This window comes from Panthera leo, chromosome F2, assembly GCF_018350215.1.
Source record: "Panthera leo isolate Ple1 chromosome F2, P.leo_Ple1_pat1.1, whole genome shotgun sequence".
Lineage (NCBI taxonomy): Eukaryota > Metazoa > Chordata > Mammalia > Carnivora > Felidae > Panthera > Panthera leo.
The window spans coordinates 7,404,298-7,430,957 of record NC_056695.1 but is presented as its reverse complement, the minus strand read 5'-3'; the positions used below and the strand labels follow the sequence as shown (position 1 = coordinate 7,430,957).

The following is a 26,660-nucleotide window of genomic DNA, read 5'->3' as shown; positions in this document are numbered from 1 at the left end:
GAACGTCTCTAGTCAGTTTGACAAAACTTGCATCAGGTAGATTTTGCATAATGTTGCATTTGTTAATAAGGATGGAATTTAATTAGTCCTCATTACCAAAATGCCAAGGGAGAGGCACAAGTCCCAGGTGCACCCTGCGACTTCCACCCTGTGGCAAGTTTGCTTTGAGGAATTTCAGTTCATTTTCAGTGGGAAAATAGAAAACACGAACATTTCAAACTATGATCTCATTGAGAATCTCATCACGATATTAATTCTTATAGAAGGCTTTCCACCTGTGCTTTGATGCATAATTCAAGAAGTTAAAGTATCTCTTTTCCTGTTTTTAGATCTTCTTTCCTATCTTATCCTTATCTCCTTCCCCTGCCATCTGGGCCCGCCCTGGGCTTTTTGTATCATGCTATCATGGGGAGAGGGACACAGAGGAGTTTGCGTGTCGGCTTGGATATCTTGTTTACTAAAACAGAGACAAATAACAATGAGCCATTGATTTATATAATACTCCTGTATTCTTCCCTTTTGAAATTACCAGGTCACCACGACATGAGCTTTAAAAGTGGAGTAAGCAATGAAACGTCTTCTGCGGTGATATTTTTAAACTGTCATTATTCTGGGCAGGATTTTCTTTACCACCACTGGAAAAAATTTTAACTACTTTCCAGTATTTTCTAGAGTATACTTTTTAAAAATCTGATCATTTAATTTCTCTAAGAATGGCTCACTACTAAAATACAAAATAGTTAGAAACATTTGTAGAAAATCACAGAGAGAAACAATCTGAGTCTATATTTAAACTAAAAACTCCACTGTCCTGTGAAAGTTTATTTCTGTCAGAGCTAAAAATATGTTTATAGTTTTTATCTCTTATCACGCGTCACAATTACAAGGTTTTTGTTCTCTAATTTTCTATTGTGAAACTCTTTTTACCAAAAAATCAAAAGAACATGAGTTCAGATATTCTAAGTGTCTCTTTTATTTCTCTCCTTAGAGCCGCTGTGTGTCCAACCCCAAGGAGTCATACCCCAAAATATTGTAATCTGATAACCCCTTCAGAAAATCACTTCTATTAACCCAAAGCTCCCAAAGGAAGCAAGAAAATTCCACGTAACTGAAATCTAAATATTTATCTTGTATCTACCAATGTTTTGAAAGGTTTTAAAAAGATTGTTGACTGTGCACTAAGCCATCGCTGAGCATCTGTCTCAGGCTGCCCCATTTTACTCTCTTTTCAGTGGCTCTCAACGCTTAAATTTGGAAAAGATACTATAATAGTCACCTCCACTTGAAGACATCCTACTACAGAAAAAAAGAAAATTTTTCTTGGACACTGCATCCTAGGAGAATTATTTTTCTCTTGTGTTAGAAATGTTTAAAAGCAGTCTAGATATACTCTATGATCTCTAAATAACCCAACAATGAATTTAAATTTTTTGTCAATAATAAAGTAAGTGTAAACAGGAGCTTCCATATTAACAATGAAAAGCATATGTTCTGTCATTTGCTATTCTTACATAGTTAAATGCAATCGGTATAGATAAAACTGAACCAGAAAATCCTGAACTTCAGGATCTGATGGTATGCCAACAACTGGAATTCACTAGTTGACCAGCTGACTTACAAGTATGAAGTGTCCATATTATGTTCAAGCATTGTGACAGATATTCAAAAGGCTCTCTAAGGGTCATGTGAGTCAAAGTACTAAACCAGACTTGACAGTTGGTAGATGTTAACTAATACCAAATTTAGTGATTATTCATTGGCAAGCCATAGGCTAAGCATTCTTCCTTTGAAGAGATCCCAGACCAGGGGTTGGCAAATTATTGCCCACTGGCCAAATCAGCCCACAACCTGTTTTTGTAATTAGTTTCACTGGAACACAGCCATGCCCATTTGTTTATGTATTTTCCATGGGTGCTCTGGTGCTATAACAGCAGAGCTGGGTAGCTGCAACAGAGACCACATGGTCTGCAAAGCCTAAGATGCCTATTATCTGGCCCCTTATCATAAAAGTTTGCCGACTCCTGCCCTGCACGATCGATATAACTCAAAAATGTCCTCTCCAGCCTGCGTTAGGACATGTGCTGGTTCAGACTAAACATGCGAAATTTAAACAATGCAAGCACAGCTATCAAACTCCATCGATTTCCCAGTTTACATCCCAGGCTCCAGTCATGCCTCCACCACTCCATAAATACCAGGTTTATTTACAATAGGCAATCTACACAGAATATGCCTGATCTCACTGCATTATTTAAAGCCTTACCGATATCGCCCAACCCACTTGCTGTTTTGCAAAATGCCCATTTTACCTCTCTACTAAGAGGTGGAGTCCATTTTCCCTGCTTGAGTTCGGGCTGCCCTTGACCATTATAATTCGGCAAAGTGACATTCTGGGCCTTCTGAGTCTAGACTGATCTGGGTCTGTTAGGACACTCTCTTAGGACAGTCCCTCCTACATCCCAGGAGTTGTGTTGTGAAAACCTAAGGCACCTGGGAAGGTGCCTTATGGAGGAAGGTAACTCCGGCTGAGCTCCCAGTGTCATCGACGGTGGAACGGGTGACCCATCTTGGAAGTCTGGCTAGCCATAGCTTCAGATGTCTGTGCAAATGAAGTACTATTGGACGAAAGTCACCAAAGTTTCTGAGCTAAAATCACCTGGCTGAGCCACATCGACCCACTGAAAGGTAAAAGACGGTAATCAATTACTGTTTTGAGCCACTAAGCTTCAGGGTGGTTTCGTATGAAACAGTGGAAAATTGGAAGAGCGGCTGAAAGCGTTTCCCAGTTAAGAGCTCTCTGTTATCTTTTCTCTTATAAATGCCATTAGTGTTTCTACCAGGAGGTCTTATTCTTAGCATGTATGCAGGGGGGTCTGACTGAGGCACCTCCTTCATTTCCTAGGAAAAGGGGAAAAAAATAGATTGCAAGTCTACTGTTAACTGTTCCCTTTCCAAAGCTTTCTCATTAATTGGAGGTTTATTTTCAGGCACGAGCGAGTTATTTTGGGGAGCAAAATCCCTGCAGCTAGTGAAGTGCAATAGCCCTTCTTGAGATCTTAACAATTTATATTTACCTTATTCTGTGTATTCTGTTACAGAGGTTACACGCGTTTGCCTTTGTAGCTCGGAAAATTGACCCTGTTGTTGAATATAGAAACATCTGTGTCTAGACACATTTCAGTTACTTGGCAACTACCCTACCGAATACTCAAAGAAATGTAAGGAGACTGCATGTGAATTAAGCTCTGACCATGCAATTGTTAGCTCGGCATATTGAGGAAAAAACTCCTCTTAGCTGCCAACCTAAGTCATCCTAATGCACAGTAAAAACCACGGGCCAGGCATGCTTTGTCTGATGAAGCACCGGACAGCAAGCATATTCCTGTGACGTTTGCCTTGAGAGAGCAGGACACAAAAAGATGCAGTGAGCGTGACAGAGCCTTATTCCCCTCTGCAGATCGCAGCCTCCCACTGCTCTGATTACAATCACAGGTAGACTGAGACAGCCTAGGAAGAACAATAGCACGATGCATCAAGAAGCATGTGCTCGGCTCGCGCTTGGTGGAGAGGCTGAGCCTGTGGCAAGGAAGGAGGGAGGAGAACTGCAGAGGACTCGGGAACAAAAGCCCTAAAGGGAACCAGATCCCCCCTCTCACACAGCCCCGCGAGGCTCTCCCAGACTCTAGGTGACGAATCTAAGAATTCTACTCTACTCGCAGTCCCTTTTCTCCTCGAGAGAGGTCACGGCAAACGAAACTTTCTCCATCCTTACATCCATGGCAGCATTTTAACATTGCTTATGGACTGGCATGCTTGTCAAATGCTTAATTCTACTCTGTTCATACTGTTGCTACCCCCTGCCCACCGCAGCCTCTGGCCTCTCTGAAATCTCTCTCCCACAGCCACTTTCCCTTACACCATCCCTCAGCTATCTCGAAGGGCTTTGTCTTACCTCCAGGCCTTCACCTGAAAGTCACTTCCTGCAAGAAGCATTCCCAAACACCCCTCCCAGTCACTAGAACGAACCCTTCTCTCCGTATCTCTATCAGACCCTATGCAAACTTCAACTCTGAGATCTATAAGTAAGCGCCATCTCTCTGGCCCTCCTACACCTATGCACCCACCCAGACTGTAAGCCCCTCGAAGGACAAGTTTGGGTCTTACATGTCTCTGTAAACCCAGCGCCTAGTACAACCCTTGGCCCAGAGCAGGCTCTCAAACAAAACGAAAGAGCGAACAATTCAGAAAATATTTGGGGATCCGTTAAGAAATAGTTTGAAAGGCAAAGACTGCATGTGTGAGAAAGGATATGCAAGGTATTAAGAATGCTTTAGCACAATATATAACTATTTCTCAACAAAGAATAAGTTCTTCTGATTAGGACTTCTGTCATTAGGGTATTTTTTTTGTACAAAGGACAAGGACATTGCTATTTGCCTCATAATTGGTCTTGTTATTAGCACAAAGATAATAGAAACAATATTGACCTTATATCACCCAAATTTTGAAGGGCATGTAAATATATTTCAATGAGATTTGGCAAGGATATTATAAATAAGACAAATTATTACTTTATCCTAATTTTCGATAATTTTATCTCCAAACAATTCTATGTCTATAAACTCACAAATCCTTCAAAATACAACCTCATAAGAGGATCATGAGATTTTTTTTGAATTTTTTTAGTACTTGACAAATATTTTTATTCTTCCAAGAGACAAATATCATTAATCCTATTATACATACAAAGCAATAGAGAAATTATGTGCTCACTAGCACAGGAATTAGGATAAATTCGATACAGAATTAGAAACAGTTATGCTTCCTAGAATAAAATGATTTCAAACAATACTCCATTTTCTTCACTTTAAGTCTGGGAAAAAAGCATAAAACACTATCAGAAATGAATCTGTGATATATTCCACATTGATATTGGTGTAGGGTACATGGTTTGTCATTTGTTCGTTATTTATTGCTGCGTGATGGGGTAAAGGACACCCCAATTTACAGGGCTGAATACAGAAGACTCGGTGATTAGAGACAGTTGGTGGCCGTGGGGGATACTGGATGCTCCAGCCCAAATGCTCCGGAGTCGGACTGCCACTGGATGCTCACGACCTTTGATCTCTCTTACCACAAGGGAAAATGCAGGTTAAACACTACCACGTACTAGGGTTGTGAGGGATACAGGCTCTGGTTACATGTTTTATAGATATTATTTTATCTAATCCTTACAGCAACCCTAATGGTTTCTGTTATGGCCTCTATTTTATAAGAAACAACTGAGGCACAGAGAAATCCAGGGATCTCCTCAAGCCAGGCAGTGAGTAAGCAGTGCGGTCAAAATTCAGAACCTACACCTGTAACCACGGTGCTCCGTAGCCTCCCTGCAGGTTGGAACTTGTCACGTATCACCGTTAAGTTAGGATGACCGCTGTTCACTGCAGCGTGCTGTGAATCCTCTGCCTCTCTCTGTCTGGTATGTCCAATTCCACATCAACTCTTGATTCTTGACGGGCGGAATAGCATAATGGCTAAGTGTCAGGCTCCTCCAGGGTGCCTCAGGGTCCCTGTGGCCACCCTCAACCTGGATTCCAGATTCTCCTCAGTGGGTATTTCTGCCTTGTCCTTATCCCCAATTCCCTTCAAATTCCCCCACTGACCATCCACCTTACCCCGGCTAGACACCTTAGCTTGCCCCTCTTTGGACATCTGCTAACAGCGCTCAACTACTTCATGCTCTGGCTTCCAAGCAACCTATTAGGTCTAAACCTACCTTCAGAACCACATCACTGGCGTCATTAGGATCGCGACTCACGGTCCTCAGTGGCAGAACGCATGTCTTGACTCACATCTGCACTCTACGTGAGCCACCCTCCATCAGTTCTACAGCTGTAGTTATCTACTGCTGTGGAACAAACCATCGAAAACTGAATGGCTTGAAACAACAATTATTTCTTTGGCCAATGAATCTGCAACGTGGGCCAGACTTGGCAGGGTAAGTTCATCTGTGCTCCACATGGCATTGACAGGGGTGGCTCAACAGCAGACAGAAGGATCTGTGTTCAAGATTGCTCTTTCACATGACTGGCAAGTTGGTGCTGGCCGGGAGCTCAGCCAGGCAGGGCTCAGGGTAACAGCCTTTGTGTCTCTCCATGTAGACGTGTCCATGTGTTCTGGGCTTCCTTACAGCATGATGGCTGGGCTACAAGAACAAACACCCCCCAAGAGAGAGCCGGGCAGAAGCACTAACACATCTTTTGACCTACTTACTAGTAAAAAACAGAAATGTCACAAATGTCACATAGCATAACTTTCATTCCATGCTATTAGTTGAGGCAGTCTCAAAGGTCTAACTGGGTTGACTGCACCTTTTTGTGGGGAATCGGCAAGGTTCTGGGAGAGTCCACGGGGCAAGAAATGTAGCTACAGCATTTTAGCAAATAGAGTCTTTCACATCTACCTCTCAGACTTGCCCATCCCAACGCTCCTCAGCCCCCTTTTCCAACAAAACCACTATTCTCTAGGTCAGTGTTCTCAACTGGGGGTAATTTCTCCCCCCAGGAAATATTTGCTGAAGCCTGGAGACATTTTTCATGGTCACAACAGGGGGCTGAAGGTTATTAGCATCCAGTGGGCAGAGGTTCAGGGATGCTGCTAAACATCCTTGACAGTTTCCCCACAATGAAGAATTATCCAGCCCAAAATGTCAATAGTTACAAGGTTTAAAAACCTTGCCTCAGATTAAGAGCAATTTGATTATTCCTATTTTACCCCAAACTGCACTATGCTTTTTGTGAATGATCTCCAACTATAAATTGGTTGAGAGTAGGCTCTCTGTGGTAATGTTTCTGCATAACTGTTGGATATTCTGAAGAGGCTGAGATCATATTATTGTTTTAGTGTCAAATCCATTATATACAATTACTATGTTGATTTATGGGTATTTTGTCTCAGTCAGGAAAAGATACGAACCTACCTTCTAGAATCAATGCGGCATGAATGACTATTCAAACACTGGCCATTTCCTGTCAGGACAAAACGAGGCCAAAGCCAAGCAGGGGGCATGGGAAACACTGCATCGTTTCCTTCATTGCTCACTTAACTCTTCCTGGCAGACCCACGTCGAAGGTTCTGGGCACCAAACAGTAAGTCACAGCAAACATCTAGCCTCGGCTGAGAATTCCTGCGACTTCACCTTCTTCCTTTTGGTTCCAAACTTGTCCCCACATTGACTTCTCTTTTCCCATTTAGCCCTGCTGGAATTTGTTAACCAGGTTTCAGGCTACTTATATTGGGACTGATGAGGCAATCCCAGAAATGGTTTCCCTGGCATCTCAGCTGCAAACATCATGGGCACTTATCTGAAACACTGACCCCTCAGGCCCACCCAGGTTCTCAGGTGCCCACAGCGTATCTTTCTATCCAGAAAATGAGACTGACCAAACAGGTAGAAGGTTCTGACAGAGGAGCTCAGGTGGTTACTTCTTTATCCACACAACTACCAAAAACTGTGCCATAAGTGATCAGAGCAGGGAGCAATTCAAAGCCATCTACACTTGACTTGGAATGTGTGATGATGTCATAAAATAGTTTATATTCTTAATTATGGTTAGGTGAATCCAATAATTAAATTTCAGTTTCTTTCCTAGAGCAGACACTCTTTGGGTAGAGAGACATGAAAGCATGTATAGAAAATAGAATTGAGAGGAGAGAGAACATATTGGAATAATCTTTACCCCAGATAATCTGTCAAGCTGTTAATACTCATGCTGCAAAAAGTTGGCACTGCCTGTAAATAAATGAGTGCTCCCAGAGTCTTATACTCCCTCAAGTCAGAAACCCTTGAGAGCTTGTAGGTAGCTCAGCCATTTAAAGTGAAGCAGTTTCGTGTGTATAATGCTTAAGAGCTGAATGCCAATACCAGTTCTTTTCATTTACTGTTTGACTTAAGACAAGCTTCTGATACTTCTGAGCCAGTGTCTTGGGACGGTATTTGTAAAGCTCTGTCACTGTAATACCACTAAATTCTGGATAAATTGAAAAAAAAAAAAAACTTTTTAGTACACGACTTCATTCCCAAGAAAGTAAGAAAAATTCCCCACTGTCAAATAAAATAAGAAGAAGAAGAAGAAGAAGAAGAAGAAGAAGAAGAAGAAGAAGAAGAATAGTAGTAGTAAAGAGGCCATCAGCAGAAATTTAGTGGCAAGTCACCAGCAACTGCTAGGTCTGGAGTTGCGCTTAGGGTAAATGTCAACACCCCAGGCCTGGGGCGGGGGGCTGGAGCTACACAAGGCTGGGAGCTGGACCTGAGCCTTCTGAGGCAAGCCAATAGAGTCTACGCCCTTAGTGAAAGGTTGGGCTCCAAGTAATCACAAGCAAAGGAAGCCCAGCAGAAGCCTGATCTGTCTCTACAAAGGTTCTAGGTGAAGAAAGATTAATAAAGATAAAACAATAATAACAATAACACCCCCAAGAATTGAAAACATCCTTTCACGTGTGTCTGGAATAAGGTTAAAAGCTAAAGGTCTAAAAATATAGCCTAATCAACTAGAAACACAACACAACAAAATAAATCCAAAGACACAGATGATATCTACGCATACGTAAACACACACATTCTGAATGACTAGGGACAATTAGAAGTTCCTTTACAAAGAACAGTACGGACTCTGGAATCAAACTATTTGGATTCAAGCTCTAAATTTGCGATTTGCCACCTGTGTCACCTTATGTGAGTTAAAAAAAAAAAAAAACCCAAAAACTTGTGTATCCTTTACTTTCATCATCTGTAAATGGAACAATGATACTGTCTACCTCCTGGGTTATTGTGAGGATTAAATAAATAGATCTAAAACACAGAGACCCGACATAGTAAAAACCTATATAAGTTCACTATTAATGTTGCCATCTGCTTCTATTCCACATTGTAGTACAGACGTAGATAGCATCTTAGGACAAGAAAAGGTATCGTCATTCACATATAATGTGGCTGCCTTCACAGATCATTCAAAAAGTGTGTGAAAATTTATTCGAGTTATGATTAATATATTTATTATTTATGAATATATGTATATATTATCAAATTATTTATTATATTATAAATTAATATACATTTATTAGAATTACTAAGAGGGCTTACCATAATGGCTAACTATAAGCATTATATAAGAGGCATTGATAACAGATGAAAAATTCAATCCTGCAATGTACAAAACATATTATTCATGAGCAAGTTCAGTCTAACTCAGAAATGCAGCTTTACTGTGATAAATTATTTTACCTATATGAATTATAAATATTTATGTTTTAAGGCATCACGTTTGGGAAACATGTCTTAGATAATTGTGGGAATTTATTAAATATGGCCTGGAGTTAATGATGGTACATAATTGTATTTACTGTGAACCACCTTGAAGTGAAATGAAATTAACTCAGTTGATTCCTTCTTGTCCTTTCTACCACTAAACCGAACTAGGATCTTGGGCTATTTTTTTCCCACTGCAGCTACATGGAAGGGCATGAATTACACAAACACGCTTCATGGACTTTCCAAGCCTAAGCCTCATGTTTGCTCTTCACCACAATGTAATGCTGCCTCATCAGATTAGACGACGTAACTTCCCAAGGTTCTTTCCACACCATAAACCAGCTGATTCATACAACCATAAAACTACTGATGTATTTCTAGAATCATATCCCAAGAAATATTAAAGATCGCATTCTTCAGAATTCAAAAATGAAAGAAAATAAAAGACCATTCACAGACAAATGATGACAGTGTCCCAAGAACTAAGGTCTGTGATTAATCTGCATTTGTACTATAAAAAATACATTTTAATTCGACCACAAAAATAAGCTAAAACCACAGAAATAAAGAAAACATTTTGTATAGTTTATTTAATCAAAATTAATTTTTAGCAAAGTTTTAAAAGTGTATCTACCAACCTCCTTGGTAAACATGTCTGCTACTTAAGCAACCTCATTCTATTTGGTATCACTGATGTTGATTACATGGATACTATTATTAACAAAGGACTTTCAACATTTTCAACCTTATTTAAAACCTTCAGTTCAAAACTATTAGCCTATGTTATTCATATATAAGGAAGTCACCACCAAGTCCTGAGATTAATGGATAATTTTTCTACTGAGACTGCGATTTCAAGTTTTATCACTTCCAGACTTACCATAAAACACAGAACTTCTGAGGTCCCTTAAAGTTACTAACAGATTCTAGAACAGTAGTAAAATTACACCCATATTAACAGTCTGACACCTACACAGCTTACCCTCTCTACATAATTAGAAAACAAAAAGTAAAATATTAACCAAAATACAATTCCTAATACAATGAATGCAAACGCCATTTATGGACATAGTGTTTGCATCTTAGTGGCCATCCTACAAGACTTTACGACTATAATAATGTTAGCATTACCCCTTGCCTCATTTCAAATTGCCACACAGAACAAACAGTTTTGGAAACATGAAGGTTTGTTCACGGAGTATGCATATTAGTAATTTGTATTTATCCATATCATTCAGATCAGCTTTAAAATGTCAATATATTAATAACACAACTGCAGGTTGATTTGAAGAAGATCTAATAGAAAAAGCTAATCTCAGAAGACTTAAAAAGAAAACTGAGAACCAATATGCAAAATTAGTTTAAAAAAAGGACAATTAATAGAAATTAATCATTTGGAAAATGATTATTTCATCCATATATTTAAACTTTTGAAGGGAAAAAGCATTTGGGGCTAAAGTTGCTTATCTTAGTTTCTTTATAAAGCAAACCATAATATAATGCCTGTTCCTATATTCATTTTAAATATTTTTGGATCAATAGTTTAAACTCAGTAAGAACATACTAAAAATCGTACAAGGCAGGTAATCTTGAAACAGAAATAGATCATTTCAGATGATTAGAAGATGAAAAGTGGCAACAACATTTACCATTTGCTTCCTCTTGTATTTTAGGTTGATGATTTATTTGCATTTCTGCAAAAACAAAAGTGAAGTACAGTTAATAATAGATTTGTCCGATGATATTAAAAGTGGGAGAAAATGAAGGGTGAGTTAACTCTTTAATGGTAGCCAAATCCTTAGGTTGATTTGTAACTTACATAGGGCATATAATGTTGCCAAGACACATCTTTACATGTGCTTTTATTTTCACTGTGAGAAATAACTATACATCTGATACAAAGGTAAACTATCAAAAGGGACATTCTGGGGACAACTGAGGAATGTTCCATGATATCCAGTTGTATCAAGATCATCTTGTAATATTCCATTGTATGTATGTATGTATATATATGTATATGTGTGTATGTGTATATATACATATATATCACATCTTCTTTATCCATTCATCAGCTGATGGCCGCTTGGGCTATTTTCATAAAGACAGAGAGAGGCAAACCAAGAAACAGACTCTTAACTAGAGAGAACAAAGTGATGCTTGCCAAAGGGGTGGTGGGGAGGGAATGAGTTAAATGGGTGATGGCGATTAAGGAGGGTACATGGGATGAGCATTGAGTGTTGTGTATGTAAGTGATGAATCACTGAATTCTACTCCTGAAACCAATATTACACTGTATATTAACTGACTGGAATTTAAATAAAAACTTTTCAAATAATCATCTTGTATTTTCTTCTCCTGAAGATTTCATTAATCCTCACCTTGAAGACAGAGTTCAATTTCTGAATGAATTACGCCCTGAGACATAAAGGGAAGCCATCTAAGGAAAAGAAAGAAGAAAACAAGAAAGAAAATTAATTTTTTTCTCAATTTTTCCAATAAGCTCAATTCTATACTAATTTTGAACATGAAAAGGTAACTATTAAAAAAACCAGCTTTTTATCAAGTCAAACAATCCAATCTACCGTGTACTGCTGATTGTGGTAAGAACGATATCATAACCGTGGCTTGAAGAATAGAACACGTAAATTGCTAAACCTGCTAACCACCTACCTCTCCGGGTTTATCAGTGCTCAGTCACAACACTCGTAAACGCACCTGGGGCTCCAGCAGAGAACTGCCCCACCAAGCTGTAATGAAGGCAAGGGCTAGTCTCAGACTGAACCTGATACCTGGGCTAGGCTAGAAAGTGTGGCCCACCCATTGGCCCAGAAAAAGAAGTTCCCTCATTTTCATACATCTTCTATGGAGGTCTCTATCTTGCTTTCACATGACTTCCTCTAATATCTTTTCCTCAGTGTCTTAAAGAATAACGGTATTACCTTAAAACTTGATGAAAATATTACCACTTTGGAAAATGTGCTTATGCTAAATAATAGCTCATCCTGACAACTTCCCTCTAAATCAGCCAAACTTCTGTGTTAGAAGCTCCATGTCGTCGAAAAAGCCAAGGCTAAACTCAGAAAACCAACGTTATCATTTTCTGGCTTTGTGACATTACCCTCTTAAAGCTTCATTTCCTTGACTAAATTATCTGTCTCACAGAGCTGCTGTGAAGCTGAAGTGAACAGTCACGTAAACATACTTTATGCACTATTAAGTGGTACATAAATGTTACTATTATATCATAATCAGCACAGTTATTGTTATCTCACATTCAAACATACTTCCATTTCTTCCATCCGTCTATTCAGTAAGTGTTTAGAAAGTGCCTTCTGTGCACCAGGTCCTTTGCTAAGTGCTGGGGACACGGGAAGAACAATAGAGACAGGGAGCCTGAGCTGAAGGAGTCTCAGTGTGAAATGTGGAAACAGACACGTAAAGGTATCGATGTACAAAGAGCTGTAGGTGGATGTATAGAAATACTTGCAGATATTGTAGGAAGAGAAAAGGAGGCTGACCAAGCCTGAATGGCAAGAACGGGGAAGTACAAAGGAATGAAGAACAAACAAATGTCAACAAAGAGGTGATACTTGATCCGAAGGGCGGGGGTGGGGGGTAAGGAGAGGTCTGACAGGCAAACCAGAGATTGGGAAGGGCATCACCGGGAGAGAAAACAGCATCGGCAAAGGTACACAGACAAGGTTCCACATGGCTGAAGCACAGGAGGCTGCTGGGAAGGACACGGGGGCAAAGGGGAGTGGACCCCATGTGAGGGTCACTGAAGGGGAGGTCACTGGAGCTGCGAGTGTCGAGTGATGCAGAGGTGGGGCTGCGGGACTCACTCCACCTCTCTGGTCTTGAAATCACCAGATGATGCTAACGGGCGGGGTAAAAAGGTGGACCGTGTTCTCCTCAGCTCTCAGGACAGCTCATCTCTCTGTTTTTCCAAAGCTTTGAGAGCTCCTATTTCCTTCTGACCACTTTCACTCACAGTGTTCTTTCTTTCCCTTTTCTGAAATCTAATAACACGTATAACTTACTTTATGCGTTTATTTAGCCCCTGATTATGCAATTTTGCTTTCTTTTGGTTTATGTATCCTGTCTTTGCAGCAAGATGGTCGTCTCCACAGTTTCCCTGATAAGCCAGAACAAAGGAGGTCAACTTTATGTTGAAGAACATAGTCTTTGGATTTCACACACGGTCAGACTGCCTGGCTCCACACTGCTTAGCCACTGATTAGCAATCTTCGTCTCTGTGAGCCTCGATTTCCTCATTTGTAAACTGTAGATAATAATGGTGCCTACACAATAGGGATACAAGATTAGATACATAAATTTATCACGGTATCTGATGTGTGACAAATGGCCACCAAATATCTGTCACTACTGTATCTTCTCACTGCCAAGCCCAGCACTTTGTACTTAGTTGGGGTTACGGTTCCATTTGGGGTGACTGCCATGCCCCTGCTTTGCAAATATGTCATAAAGAAGTAGACCGTGAACACTAACCTTTACACCAGAAGTCCTGCCTCTCATCGTAGCTGACTGGGGCAGATAGGGACACCTGATCCATGCTTACTCAATCGGTCTTCATATTTTCACACAAGAGACACAGAAACTGTCATCAGAAGGCACTGACGATGGAGGCTTCACAGCATCTGTATGTTAAGGCCAGGTGGTATTTTGGAGCCCAAGCCAAAGATACGGCAGAGAAAAGCCTGCGCACAGAGAGAAGAAGCTGGTGTAGAGAGGCAGAACAAAGATGTTCAGTGAAGAGACGCTGTGGAAATGCAAACAGAGGGACTGGCTCTCTGATGACTTTCTAATTTACAATGTCTAGCTTTACTTCTTTATTGATGGCTTCCACGAGACTCACCTTCCAAGTTGCCCTTTCTAAAATTAACTTCAGTGAACTCCTCATCCTTGCAGCAAAACCAGGCTTTATCGACTGACCAACTGAAATTTTCTTTTTTTTTTTTTTTTTTTTTTTTTTTTTTCAACGTTTTTTATTTATTTTTGGGACAGAGAGAGACAGAGCATGAACGGGGGAGGGGCAGAGAGAGAGGGAGACACAGAATCTGAAACAGGCTCCAGGCTCCGAGCCATCAGCCCAGAGCCTGATGCGGGGCTCGAACTCACGGACCGCGAGATCGTGACCTGGCTGAAGTCGGATGCTTAACCGACTGCGCCACCCAGGCGCCCCTGAAATTTTCAAAGTCATACTCTCATCTTGTCTTTTGTTTCGTCCGTGCATGGAAGGCCCCTAGTATGGCTTCTCTTTTTTTTTAGAAGATACGCGGCTAAAGCAAGGTTGTGGCCCTGAAAGCTACTGAGACTTTTGAGTACTGGAAATCTACTAATCTGTGTATATGCTAATTCCCTCTGGTTTGTTCCAGGTATGGATTTCTTAACTTGAAATCACCAAGACTATGAACTCTTAATTCCCATCAGTCACCATAATTTCTATGATGCTAACGGTTCTATAGCGTCATTAGATACTGACTCATGAACTCTGTCTAATTAACAGAACAAGATAAATCTTGGTTGCTGTGGATGATGCTTATTTGCAGCACAGGCATATTTTCTTCTGAAAAATGGCTCTACATAGCTGCCTAGGTCTGTGTCCACACCCGTCCCTTAATTTCTATCCCAGAATGGGCCACAAAAGAAACTGAGAGGATTAACCAAGACTAGTTGTTGAGGACTGTGAACCATGTTTTTGCATTAGGATGTGAAAATTCCCCCCAATCCAGTGAACAGAGGAAAATATTGGAGCAGTATGGCTTGAGGAGCATGATGATATTAAAGGAATGGAACAAAAGGTAAGCAGGAGGAGCCTGCTTGCCCAAGAACAAACACCACACACGTTTTGCAGCCACCAGCAGAAGCATGCTTAAATACCCCCAGACCACCAGGGGCTTCCCTTTCGCTGGCTAGCTAGAAAATACAAACACAGAAACAAAAGAAATTTCTCTAGCCTTTTAAGGTTAAAGTGGACAACCATGGAATATGTATGAGTGATGTCGCCCTTAAATATGTGGGCTGTTTTTGGGGGGAAGGGGCATAAAAAGGTGACATAGAGGAGATTTTGTCTGAGATATATTTTAGATATGGCCACCATTCACTCACATCGAAAACGGCAGAAGAAATACTAAATGCTTGTAAGAAGGTTCTACGTCTCCACCCCCATCCCGAAAAATGAGCAAGACTCATCCCTGCGCCTCATTCTGTCAGTTTCCCACCATCACCACTTGTCACTTCCATACTGAAGAATGGCTCGAACTGACAAAAAGAGCCCGGAAATCTGCAGCAGCACAAATACATGCTCAGAATAGCAAGAAATGATTAATAGTGGCCTCTTTCAGGGGAAAAAAAATCAGTAAAGTTAAATGATTGCTCACTGTCTCGTGATAATTTTTATTATTGTCTCCCTATAAAAATAGTATTTTACATTTCTGTAGTTTGTCAAAATTTCAGTGTCCTTTCTTATCGATCATTTCCCCTATTTCCCAGAAAGGGAAAATAAAACTCTTAGTACATAAGCTGAATTCTTTTCAAAACAAATACATAAACAATTTTTACTGAAACACCTGAGGATGTTACGGAGGAAACTGATGTAAAGAGGAGGAGACCTCTAAAGTTTCTTCCACTGCTTTTTATTAGTCCTCCCTCCCTTCTTGCCACTCCTTTTTCCCTCCCTCCTTCTCTCTTCTCTCAGTTCCTTCCTTCCTTCCTTCCTTCCTTCCTTCCTTCCTTCCTTCCTTCCAGTATTGGCCAAGTCTGTGCTTGGTGCAAGAAACCATGTTGGACAATAAAAACAAATGTATGAGAAGCTTAAGAAGCTTATCATCAAGTACCTGAGACAAACACGTTTGTAAACAATGACAGTAGATGACGCTGTGTGGTAAGTATTGCACAGAGGTCTAAGTAAAGCTCTAAAGAACTGTAAAGAGAAACACTTCTGGTTGGGCAAGCAGAGAATGTTTCGTGGCATGGACAGCATTGGATACTGAGCCTTGAAGGATAAGGATTTCACCAAGCAGAGGAAAGAATAAAATGAGCTAAGACATGTGCGGTAAGAGAGTATTAATGTCCCTGGAGAATGTCTAGGGAAGAGAGCAAAATGCACTTTATTAGGGAGAATTAGGAGAGAAGACTAGAAAGGTTGTTGGGGAGACAGGAGGGGTCAACTCATTTTACACGTGGCACTACAAACTAACACCTTAACACATAGCTGGCCTGGGTGTAACACTTCCCTTGTCCACTATGGTGATGTGAAAAAGCGTGCCCTTTAAACTGGGCTGCCCTGACTCCCTTCCTGACCCTCTCCACAAACTCAATCCTGCTGTGTCTATAACTTAGTTTATGATTCATTCACAAATTCTTCAAATTTAGCACACACTTCCTGAGCACCTACAACATTCTGGGATAAGTCTGTCCTATGGACACTGAAGGTGTTGATGACCCCCTTCTAAGGGCATGGACCTTCATGTGTGATTTCCTCGGAAGACACGCCAGAAAATAAACACCAGAACTGGCACAGGCAGCTAAGCACAGAAGATGCTTTGTGAATGATCATGACAGAATGGTAGACAGGGGATCATCAACCTTGCTTCCGTTTAAGAGCCTCTTGCATCTAATGCAGCCCTGCCAATGCCTGAGCCACAGAGATGAAACCACAGAGACTGCGCCCCTCTCTGCCAGACGGTGAAGACACAAAAGTCCCAGTTGTGGTTAATCAACCAGTAACGTGAGAGTTTTTCAAGACCGAGATATCCTGAGACAAATAAACCGTTTATTGACACAAATATCTATACCAGTGGAATATTAGACTTCTGGGCTCACTTTAAGAATCACTCTTGGGGCGCCTGGGTGGCTCAGTCGGTGAAGCGTCCGACTTCGGCTCAGGTCACAATCTTGTGGCCCATGGATTCGAGCCCCGCGTCGGGTTCTGTGCTGACAGCTCAGAGCCTGCAGCCTGCTTCAGATTCTGTGTCTCCCTCTCTCTGCCCCTCCCCTGCTCATGCGCTCTCTCTCTCTCTTTCTCTCAAAAATAAACATGAAAAAAAAATTTTAGGGGCGCCTGGGTGGCTCAGTCGGTTAAGCGTCCGACTTCGGCTCAGGTCATGATCTCGCGGTCCGTGAGTTCGAGCCCCGCGTCAGGCTCTGTGCTTACGGCTCAGAGCCTGGAGCCTGCTTCAGATTCTGTGTCTCCCTCTCTCTCTGACCCTCCCCCGTTCACGCTCTGTCTCTGTCTCAAAAATAAATAGATGTTAAAAAAAAAAAAAAGAATCACTCTTAGGTATTGTATTAATACTTCAAAATATGTATTAAGTGATAATTTTGTTTATACATGTCTTATACATATTTAGACCTTTTAGATTCCATGTTCTAATGCCCAATTCTTCATTTAAGGTGATTTGCCTTAGGGCTTATAGTGTCTTCATTGATGCATGCCCTTCAGTTCAGTTCAGTAGGTATGTAACTTTAAGCTATTGTATTTCAGGATATACGGTAGGGATTGAATAGAAACATAAGACGTAAGTCTGACCTGAAGAAAGTCTTGTGAGAGCTAGAAGTCACATAGACATAAATACAGAAATACAACTACAGAAAGTGAGTGCTGAGTTAACATTATGTACTTTGGTAAAAATAGGGAAGGAAGGGACAGTTGGCCCAACCTGAAGCTTTAGGAGAGACCCCCTGGTACAGGGGACACAACCTCTTGTTGATTCACCAGTAAACAGAGTGAGAGCCCACAAGACTCCAGGCACCAGGAGAGCACCAGAAGTTGGGCGAACTCAGGTGGCACAGCACCAGCTGAGAGGAACACCCAGGGCCGGCCAGGAGCGGAGAAGCACGGAGTCTCCCCCAGGGTGCGCGAGGCTGGCGCGAGCTGCAAAGGGTGCTGTCTCGAGGGTGTGACAAAGGCCTCCTTACCCACTTGGCTCAAATGCCTGCCTCGCATGCCTGCAGGGCTCACGATTATTTTAATGGAGCAACAGACCCTGTTTTCGACAATCAGACGATGTTCAGGATTCCGAAATGGTGGGTGTGGGCCTTGAGTGGAGGCAGCATTCCATTTACAGAAAGTACCCAGGATTTGCTGATAGTCTAGTCTACCCAGAGAGGAGAGCTTTTGCAGTCTTCTTTTCTTCCACTTTTACATAAAGGAAATGATCTCAACCTTCCTAAAAAAAAAAAAAAAAAAGAAAGAAAGAAAAAAGAAAAAAAACCTGACTGGAAATGAGGCTGGAACACTTTAAAAGTGTTAGCTGCAATACCAACTCTGAGGAACACTGTGCAGCATCCTGTCCTTATTCCTTAGGATAATACGCCTCAGGGTCACTCCACCTATCTGACCACAATTTGCTTCTGAGAGGACAAAGCAGGTCACGCTGTTCTGCCTTGGCAAGTCAAGTTAGAGAGTTTTTCAAAATATCATTTATTTGTATTTAACATTTCAATTTTTCCTCCATAAATCACCTTCTATTTAGAACGGCCCTTAGGTGGGTCTTTATTTCACCTAACCTGCTCCCACAAGCTAATGCCAATTTCATTTCCGAAGCCAGTGAGGAGTAATGAAGGCAACACCGAGAGGTTCTTGGCCCTCACTGTCCTCAGGCTGAAGAACTTTGCCATTAACCATTTGTGAATCTAGACCCACCTAGGTCAAGTGGGTTGTCCAATATATTGGTAAATAACATTGTTTCTATTAAAAGGTAGATACTAACTTCTTTTCGGTGATGTCAATATTAAAAGTCTATACACAGGCATGCACACACATGTATAAGTCTGGTAACATACAGAAAAATCTGGAAACCTCTAATTTAATGCTAATAAATCTTGTGGTGGATAGTACATCGTGAGAGCCACTCAAATAGTGTACTTGATTCAACAGGGCCCCCAAATACTCATGTCCACACAGAAGCTCAGAACGGACCTTATGTGAGGATAGGCTCTTTGCAGATGCAATAAATTAAGGCGAGGTCATACTGGAGCAGGGTGAGCCCTCGTCGAATGGCTAAGTCCCCATAGGAAGAGAAGTGACACAGAGACACATACATAAAGAAAACGAACGGCCACGTGACCGCAGAGGCAGAGATTAGAGGGACGCAGCTCTCCACCAAGGCTACCAACCGGTCACCGGGAGCTACAAGAGACATGGAAAGTTCGTTCCCCAGAGACCGCAGGGGGAGCACGACCCCGCTGATACCTGAACTTCAGACTTCTGGCGTCCAGAACGAGGAGAGAACAAATTTCTCTTGTTTTAAGCCACCAAGCTTGTGGGGATTTATTGCGGCGGTCATAGGAAACTAATACAAACAGTAAATTAGAGTATTTACTTCAGTTCATGGTCAGATGATTTAGACACAAATTTTGCTTGCTCCAAACTCCAACTGCCAACCCTTGTGCGGAAAGGGTAGAAATTCAGCGGTGTGTACTCCTATCTATGCGAAATGTACAAAAAGCAGAAAAATAAAATCCTCAGGTATAGAAATAAAACAAAACCATAAGGATGTGGGTGTCAAGTTGAAGAGGAGAAAAGAAAAAAGAAAAGGGAACGCAAATGCTCGCAGGAAGCGTCTGTGATGCACAAAAGCGTCCTCTTCCTGTAGCTGTGCTTTCTAGTTCACGTTTTCCCGCTCAACTTATAAAAGGAACGAACGCTCGGTGGTCTTTCTCTCGGCCCTAATTCAGCTGTGCTGCACATTCTGGTCCTGTGAGGGGAGCATCAGAAGCGTACCGAGATTTTCTTTCCGTTTCCCCTGTGATGTATACACTTGAGCGTCTCTGCTGCCTGCACCCCAGAACTCATTAGCCGTCGTGAATGCACCCGGCACCCCACGGTGGCCGGCTCCCCATCAGGCCTGAGAGGAGGCCGGGCAGTCCCGAAAGAGAAGAGGTCCGTCCAGCTCCTGCGTGCAGCGTGGGTCTCCCGTCCTATTAGAGCGGCCTTCCAGACTCACACCTGCCTTGCTGACAATAAGCTGTCCTTGACCTTTCACATGCAGAGAGAGGCTCTGAAGGCACAGAAGCACAGAAGCACAGAAGCACAGAAGAGGACCACAGCTGCCGCGAGGTCCTCTTCTGTTGTAGAAAGGAGCCTGCTGGGCCTGGGTTCTATTCTTGGTGCCGCTACTGTTCTGATTCTTTGAGAATTAAGAAAACAGGGTCTGCCTCATCTTTTCACACCGACAGACAGGAGGGAATGATTTTTGCAACTCACTTTCCTCATCAGGGTGTTGTGTGAATGGGCATCGGCTACCATTTTCTCAGGACCTATTACTGTGAGCAGGACACCAAGTATCATCAGTCGGTTGTGTCGGAACAGTGCGTATCTGTTGTGTCACTTTTGGTCAGTTCGCGTATTTTGTAATTAAACTCTCTTCAGCCTCAATCCGGTGAAACTGCATTTAGCCATCACTTGCGTTTCTTCGTTCCAGACAAGGATGTATTAGCTTAGTGCAGACATGACCTAAGGTGGTGCAGGGAGTGATGGTGGAGGCAGCGGGGGTGACGGTGGCCAGGGGCTGGCAACACTGATGACAGGGTACGTACATGCAGGCCTGAATGGTGTGATGAACACACCTAAATAAGAGAAGAGTTCACATTTAAAAAAGAATCAGGGGCGCCCAGGTGGCTCCGTCGGTTAGGTGTCCAGCTGTGGCTCAGGTCACGATCTCACGTCTGCGGGTTTGAGCCCCGCGTCGGGCTCTGTGCGGACAGCTCGGAGCCTGGAGCCCGTTCGGATTCTGTGTCTCCCTCTCTGTTTGCCTCTCTGTCTCTCTCTCTGTCTCCCTCCAAAAAATAAATATTTAAGAATTTTCAATAAAAATAAAAATAAATCAACTGTATTAATGTGCCAAAGTATACCAGAACCCAAGAAGAATATCGTAGATGAATCACTCCCTAGCTTTTGTGATGCAAGGAATAAAATACAGCTTCCCTTCTGCCCCTGTGATGCCTGTATGCTGCAGGTGGGAAAGGTTGGGAGGTGACACTCAGTCCCTTCCAGCATATTTGTCACTCAGCGAATGGCGGTTCTGTGTATATGCTACGTTCTGAAAAAGCACTGGGAGAAGAAGTGTTGCTGCTGGGGCCAGTTAGGTCATGCTGGCAGGAGAATTTGAATAGGAACTTAAAGGAAGAATGGGTCTTCCTGAGTGAAAGCCAGCAAACTCCAAGGGACAGAAGCAAAATGGAACAGAACTTGTCCCAGCAACAAGAGATGGTCTAATATCACCGAGATCTGGCAAGAGGACAGTTATGAAAACAAATGGGGGAGGGTGGGAATGGAGTCAAAGCCTTCAATGGAAAGGTCATGAGGCTGTTTTGGTTTGTTTGTTGGTAGGTAATAGAGATTACTGACGATTTTTGAACAGGGGAATGACGTCATTGAAACACTGTCTTAGGAACAACATCATCCTTGCATTTTTTCTGTTTCTTGAAAACTTTCAGGACAAAACTGTTGCAAGAAGTACTTAAGAAAATTCTAAAACAGAGCAGGAGAAAAATGAAAGAAGAAAGGATAAGCTAAAGTCAGAATGATGCTTGTGTCAGAGCCGGATTAGCTAGAAAGTGCCTCAGCAGAGTCAGAGTCCTAAGAGAGTGGCCAGCAGGGAGGACCAGAAGAGAAGGAATCAAGACAGTCCAGAACCTACCGCGACAGTCTAGTCAAGGGCACAACCGGAATAAAGGAAGCGATAACAGAAAAGGAGGGGTGTGTTAAACAGGCCCTGTGAAAAGGAACTGACTGAATTCAACGACTACAAAGGCCCAAGAGAGGGACAGCCCGCTGTGGTTCCCACTGCTCCTGCTCAGTTAGTCGCCCCCAGTCACCTCTGGCTTGCGGTTTTTAGTGGCACTCATTTAAGATTTTTTGGTTGAATTGACTCACTGTCTTCCGCTCTGTTTTTGGCTTCGCAATTCAAGTTGCAGTTGTTCTGACGTCTCCGAATCTGATGCCTGAACCTGAAAGCCATTCTTTGTCTATATTTTTTTTTTGCCTCGTTTCCTGTTGATTATCTATGATCTGTTGAAAGAAGGCCATAGGGCCCCAACATTGAGGATTCAAAATTGCAAAACAGAACCCCAGGTTTCTTCCTCCATGTCCACAATAGATTGGAGTTTTGTGTAGAACGCTATCGTAATTCAATCCCGTTCCTGGGTCTGGGGCCCACCCTCTTCCCTGTGGTGAGAACCAAGCATCAATACCCAGCTGGGAGCTTCTGGAGAGAGAGGACTCAAGGGTCTAGAGAGCAAGGCTTGAACCTGGAGGCAGTAGGACTGGGTCAGAAATGGCTATCAAAGGACGGGGAGTGGGCGGGGATGAGACCGATGGTACTTAAGGATACAAACTTGCAGTGAGCAGTAAGCAAACCACAGAGACCTAATGCACAGTGTGATGAATACAGACAATATTGTACGGTAATGGTGTAACGTAATAAACATTGTTCCAAAGGCAATCATAGTACAATATACAAAAGTATCAAAATATCACATTTTGATACCTTAAATTTGTATACCTTAAATTTACACAATGTTATATGTCATGGGGCTCAAGGGAAAGCCTAAGTTATCTAGATTTTAACCTTTGTCTTTCACAGGTTCAATTCCGAGAGTTCTTGCCACAATTCTTGCTAAGTTCCCTTATGAAATTGGTATAACACTACAATTTTAAGTAATGGAAGTAAAGTAAAGCCAACATTTAAACAAACATTCCCATGATGGAGGTAAAAATTTCCAGTATTAAACTTTTGATCCTCGTGTGATATATAGAGCACACCGAAATAGTAAGAAACGACGAGAAGATTTCTTTGCAATGCTTAGCGATAGGTTATTCAAACAATCAACGAGTAAAGATGATGTGGAATACTGGGAAAGCGACACAAACCCCCATGCCTGGAACACACACTGGCTCACGCACACACAGCATTACCCACATCGCAGCACACTCTTTGAGGTACCAGAGGGACCAGCACTACCTTTCACAGGTGAAGACGGGCTCGGGTGCAGCAACAGGCTCTCTGGCCACGACCCTGTCACAACACCAGTACTGGGATTTGTCACTGGCCTCACAGCGCAGCGGCACCTTCTGAAGTTTGCCGAGTGACACTGCTTCCACTTGACACGTATCGATCTGGTGCAGGAGGCAGAGAAAAGCCCCACGGAAATAACATGAGTCCGCACACAGCAAACGCGGGCAGTAGTAAGAGGTCGAGGACAGCCAGCAGCAGCCCGGTACTTTAGAAGAGATAATGTTACCACAGTTAGCATCAAAAGGGGAAAGAAGGAAAAGAGAATAAGCAAGTTACTTTTATCTATCAAAATAAAATTCTGTGGTTTTTTTTCTCTTCTGCAGTTTTATTTTACCCATTTGTGGTAGTTTTTAATGTAAGAAATAAACCCTTCTACAAAGGCTTCTGGTTTGTGGCTTTTCTCTTACTCAGATTCCTGCTCCTGTGACACAGTTTAGTAGGTGGTCAGATTGAAAACCATGAGCCCTAATATGCAAAACCAGTTTTGTTTCCATGAATGTTGATATCTTTGGAGACATGTAGAAACAAATTTTCCCTTTCCTTCCTTCCTTCCTTCCTTCCTTCCTTCCTTCCTTCCTTCCTTCCCTCCTTCCTTCTTCCTTTCCTCTCTCTTCCTTCCTTCCTCCCTTCCTCTCTTTCTTCCTTCCTCCTTTCCTCTCTCTCCCTTCCTTCCTCCCTCCCGTCCTTCCTTCCTCCCTTCCTCTCTCTTCCTTCCTTCCTCCCTTCCTCTCTCTTCCTTCTTTCCTTTCTCCCTCCCTCTTTTCCTTCCCTCCTTCCTTTCTCCCTTCCTCTCTTCCTTCCTTCCTTCCTTCCTTCCTTCCTCTTTCTCTTCCTTCCTTCCTCCTTCCTCCCTCCCCCCTCCCTTCCTTCATTCCTTCCTTCCTTCCCTCCTTCCTTCCTTTCTCCCTCCCTCCCTCCTTTCCTTCCTTCCTTCCTTCCCTCCTTCCTTCCTCCCCTCCTCTTTCTTCCTCCCTCCCTCTTCCTTCCTTCCTTTCTCCCTCCCTCTCTCTTTTCCTTCCCTCCTTCCTTCCTCCCTCCCTCCCTCTCTCTTCCTTCCTTCCTCCATCCCTCCCTTCCTTCTCTCCTTCCTTCCTTTATCCCTCCCTCCATCCTTTCATTCCTTCCTTCCCTTCCTTCCTCCCTTCCTCTCTCTCTTCCTTCCTTCCCTCCTTCCTTCCTCCCTTCCTCTTTTTCTTCCTTCCCTCCTTCCTTCCTCCCTTCCTCTCTCTCTTCCTTCCTTCCTTCCCTCCTTCCTTCCTTCCCTCCTTCCTTTTTTCCATGCTTCAACACCTCCTCTCCTGTACTTTCCTCTGTAAATAATATATAGAGCATATTCTTGGGCTTGTTGTGGAAGGGCATCCTGGAATCTTTATTCCTAAACAGAGTCACTTTGTCGTGTCAAACACTCACTGACGTTTCTAGAGAGCGGTAGGACCTAAAGGACGTGCTATTCTGGTTGGAATCAAAAGAACTCCTTCACACATTATTTCTTCATAGATTCTTTTTGAGAAAAACCACCTAAAATTACCTGAGGAAAGGGTCATGAATTTAATCAAGTCTGCAATGATCCCAGAAATGACAGCTGACTATTAGCCACTGTTACCCTACTTTGTGGTAAAAATACAAATGCAGTACTGCTTTGTATTTTCTATAGGGGTTACGTGTCTTACCAGCTGCCACACTGTTACCAGTTTGAATTTCAATGTTATATTTGAAGACCTACTGCCTGGCTGTTAACTCTTGATGCCGTATTTGTTATTAATGGAAATCTTTAGGCCAAACTCACAACATTACTAGTCCAGGGATGTTTCTATAAACCACACTACGATTGTGCGTGTTCTCAGGTGCGCCTGGACAGCCTTCTTGTGCCTCAATCCCCAGTGAGCCTTTACGAGAGACATTTCACAATACACATCACCGGTTGCAGGAGATGTGCTTGAAGCCCCACCCACTGTCTTCTAGGTCCCTTTCTGGTCCCCTGCTAGTTTGGTCGATAAGTCAGGCATGCTGACGGCTTTCTTCCTCAACCCCCTGTCTCACTGCCTCTTTGCCTGAGGGCTTCCCCCTTGTGGGACAGGCTTGAGGGGTGTCCTGCAGAGTTTCTCAAGGTCCCTAGCAAGAAGGAATTCTAGGTCATTAATGTCCCCATCTTGACTTTTCTCTCTTTCCAGCCTCATTTTGTCTACTCCTTCATTCCAAAGGTACTCACTGCGACTGTCCCCCAAATAAATCCCCTGTACCCCAGTCTTTGTGTTATGGTCTGCTTTGGAGCAAATCCAAACTATAATAGATCAAGGTCCAGAAAGATTGCCTGACTCGGCTTTCTGGTTACTTCTTGTCTCTTAAACTAACTTTGGTTCTGAAGGTAGAATTAAATCAGGTCTGTTACATATGTTGCTGTCTCTTGGTTATCCACTGGACCCTCTGCAGAGTAGATGGCAATACCAGCACCATCAGTGGCTGAAGATGTGAGCTGTGGCTCATGTAAAACCACTCTGGTAATACACCAGAAGACTGTTGTCACAGCTTCTGAACTGCAAAACTCTTGACATCATTTGGCATTCCCATTCCATTCCATTCATTGAGGAAAACAACAGAAAAATATGAAATCTAAAATGAGCCAGGGAAGAAAAATACTTTCGTATCTCTGATACCGAACTTCAAAACATACCACTAAACCCACATTTTTCCCCTGAAGTACACGCTGATGGCAATTGTACCTCCTGTCTGATTTTAATCTCATCCATAATGCGCCCTTCCCATTCTCTCATAAATGCTACATACAGTGATGGACTGAAGATCCATCGTGAAGACGGCTTGTGAAATCAGCGCACGCAGCCAGACGTGACGCAGCGCACAGAGAGACCAACTAGCCGGCACCCAGGAGAGATGGGCTTCACCATCACCAAGTGATATTGATCACAAAAGGGGAGGGTGGAACAGTCTGGGACTGATGGGAAGCTAGGAGGATGCTGTAGGGGGTAACTTCACTGATCACTCGGTGTAACGATAACCTCATGATATCTAAAACTTTGTTTCTGCTTTTCTCCTCAAAATTAATTCACTTGTGATGGCAAAAATCAGGCACAATTTTGTTCATTCCCTTATCCAAAGCAGATCCAGCCTTCGTCTGCATCCGGACGAAAGTGTCTCCGTAATCTGCAGTGACAACAGAAGGCTTAGGTGATCTTTAAGATCTCTGATGTTTCGAAATAATTCATGAACTTCAACTACAAAAAAGTGTGAGAAATAGCACTCTCAAACTGGTCTGGGAGTCTTTTTTTTTTTTTAAATACATCCTAGGGTGA

At 42.5% G+C, this 26,660-nt stretch overlaps 1 protein-coding gene across 1 annotated transcript in view; it reads right to left on the bottom strand.

Annotated features, from left to right (window-relative positions):
* LOC122210574 (lipoxygenase homology domain-containing protein 1-like) overlaps window positions 1-26,660 on the bottom strand; it is a 124,201-nt gene that overhangs the window by 78,985 nt on the left and 18,556 nt on the right. Inside the window, exons 3-5 of the mRNA XM_042923348.1 lie at window positions 23,299-23,557; window positions 11,689-11,747; window positions 10,960-11,004 (exon numbers count right to left, since the gene is read on the bottom strand). Of these exons, the coding sequence (XP_042779282.1) occupies window positions 10,960-11,004; window positions 11,689-11,747; window positions 23,299-23,557 (363 nt within the window). The remainder of the gene's footprint in view (window positions 1-10,959; window positions 11,005-11,688; window positions 11,748-23,298; window positions 23,558-26,660) is intronic.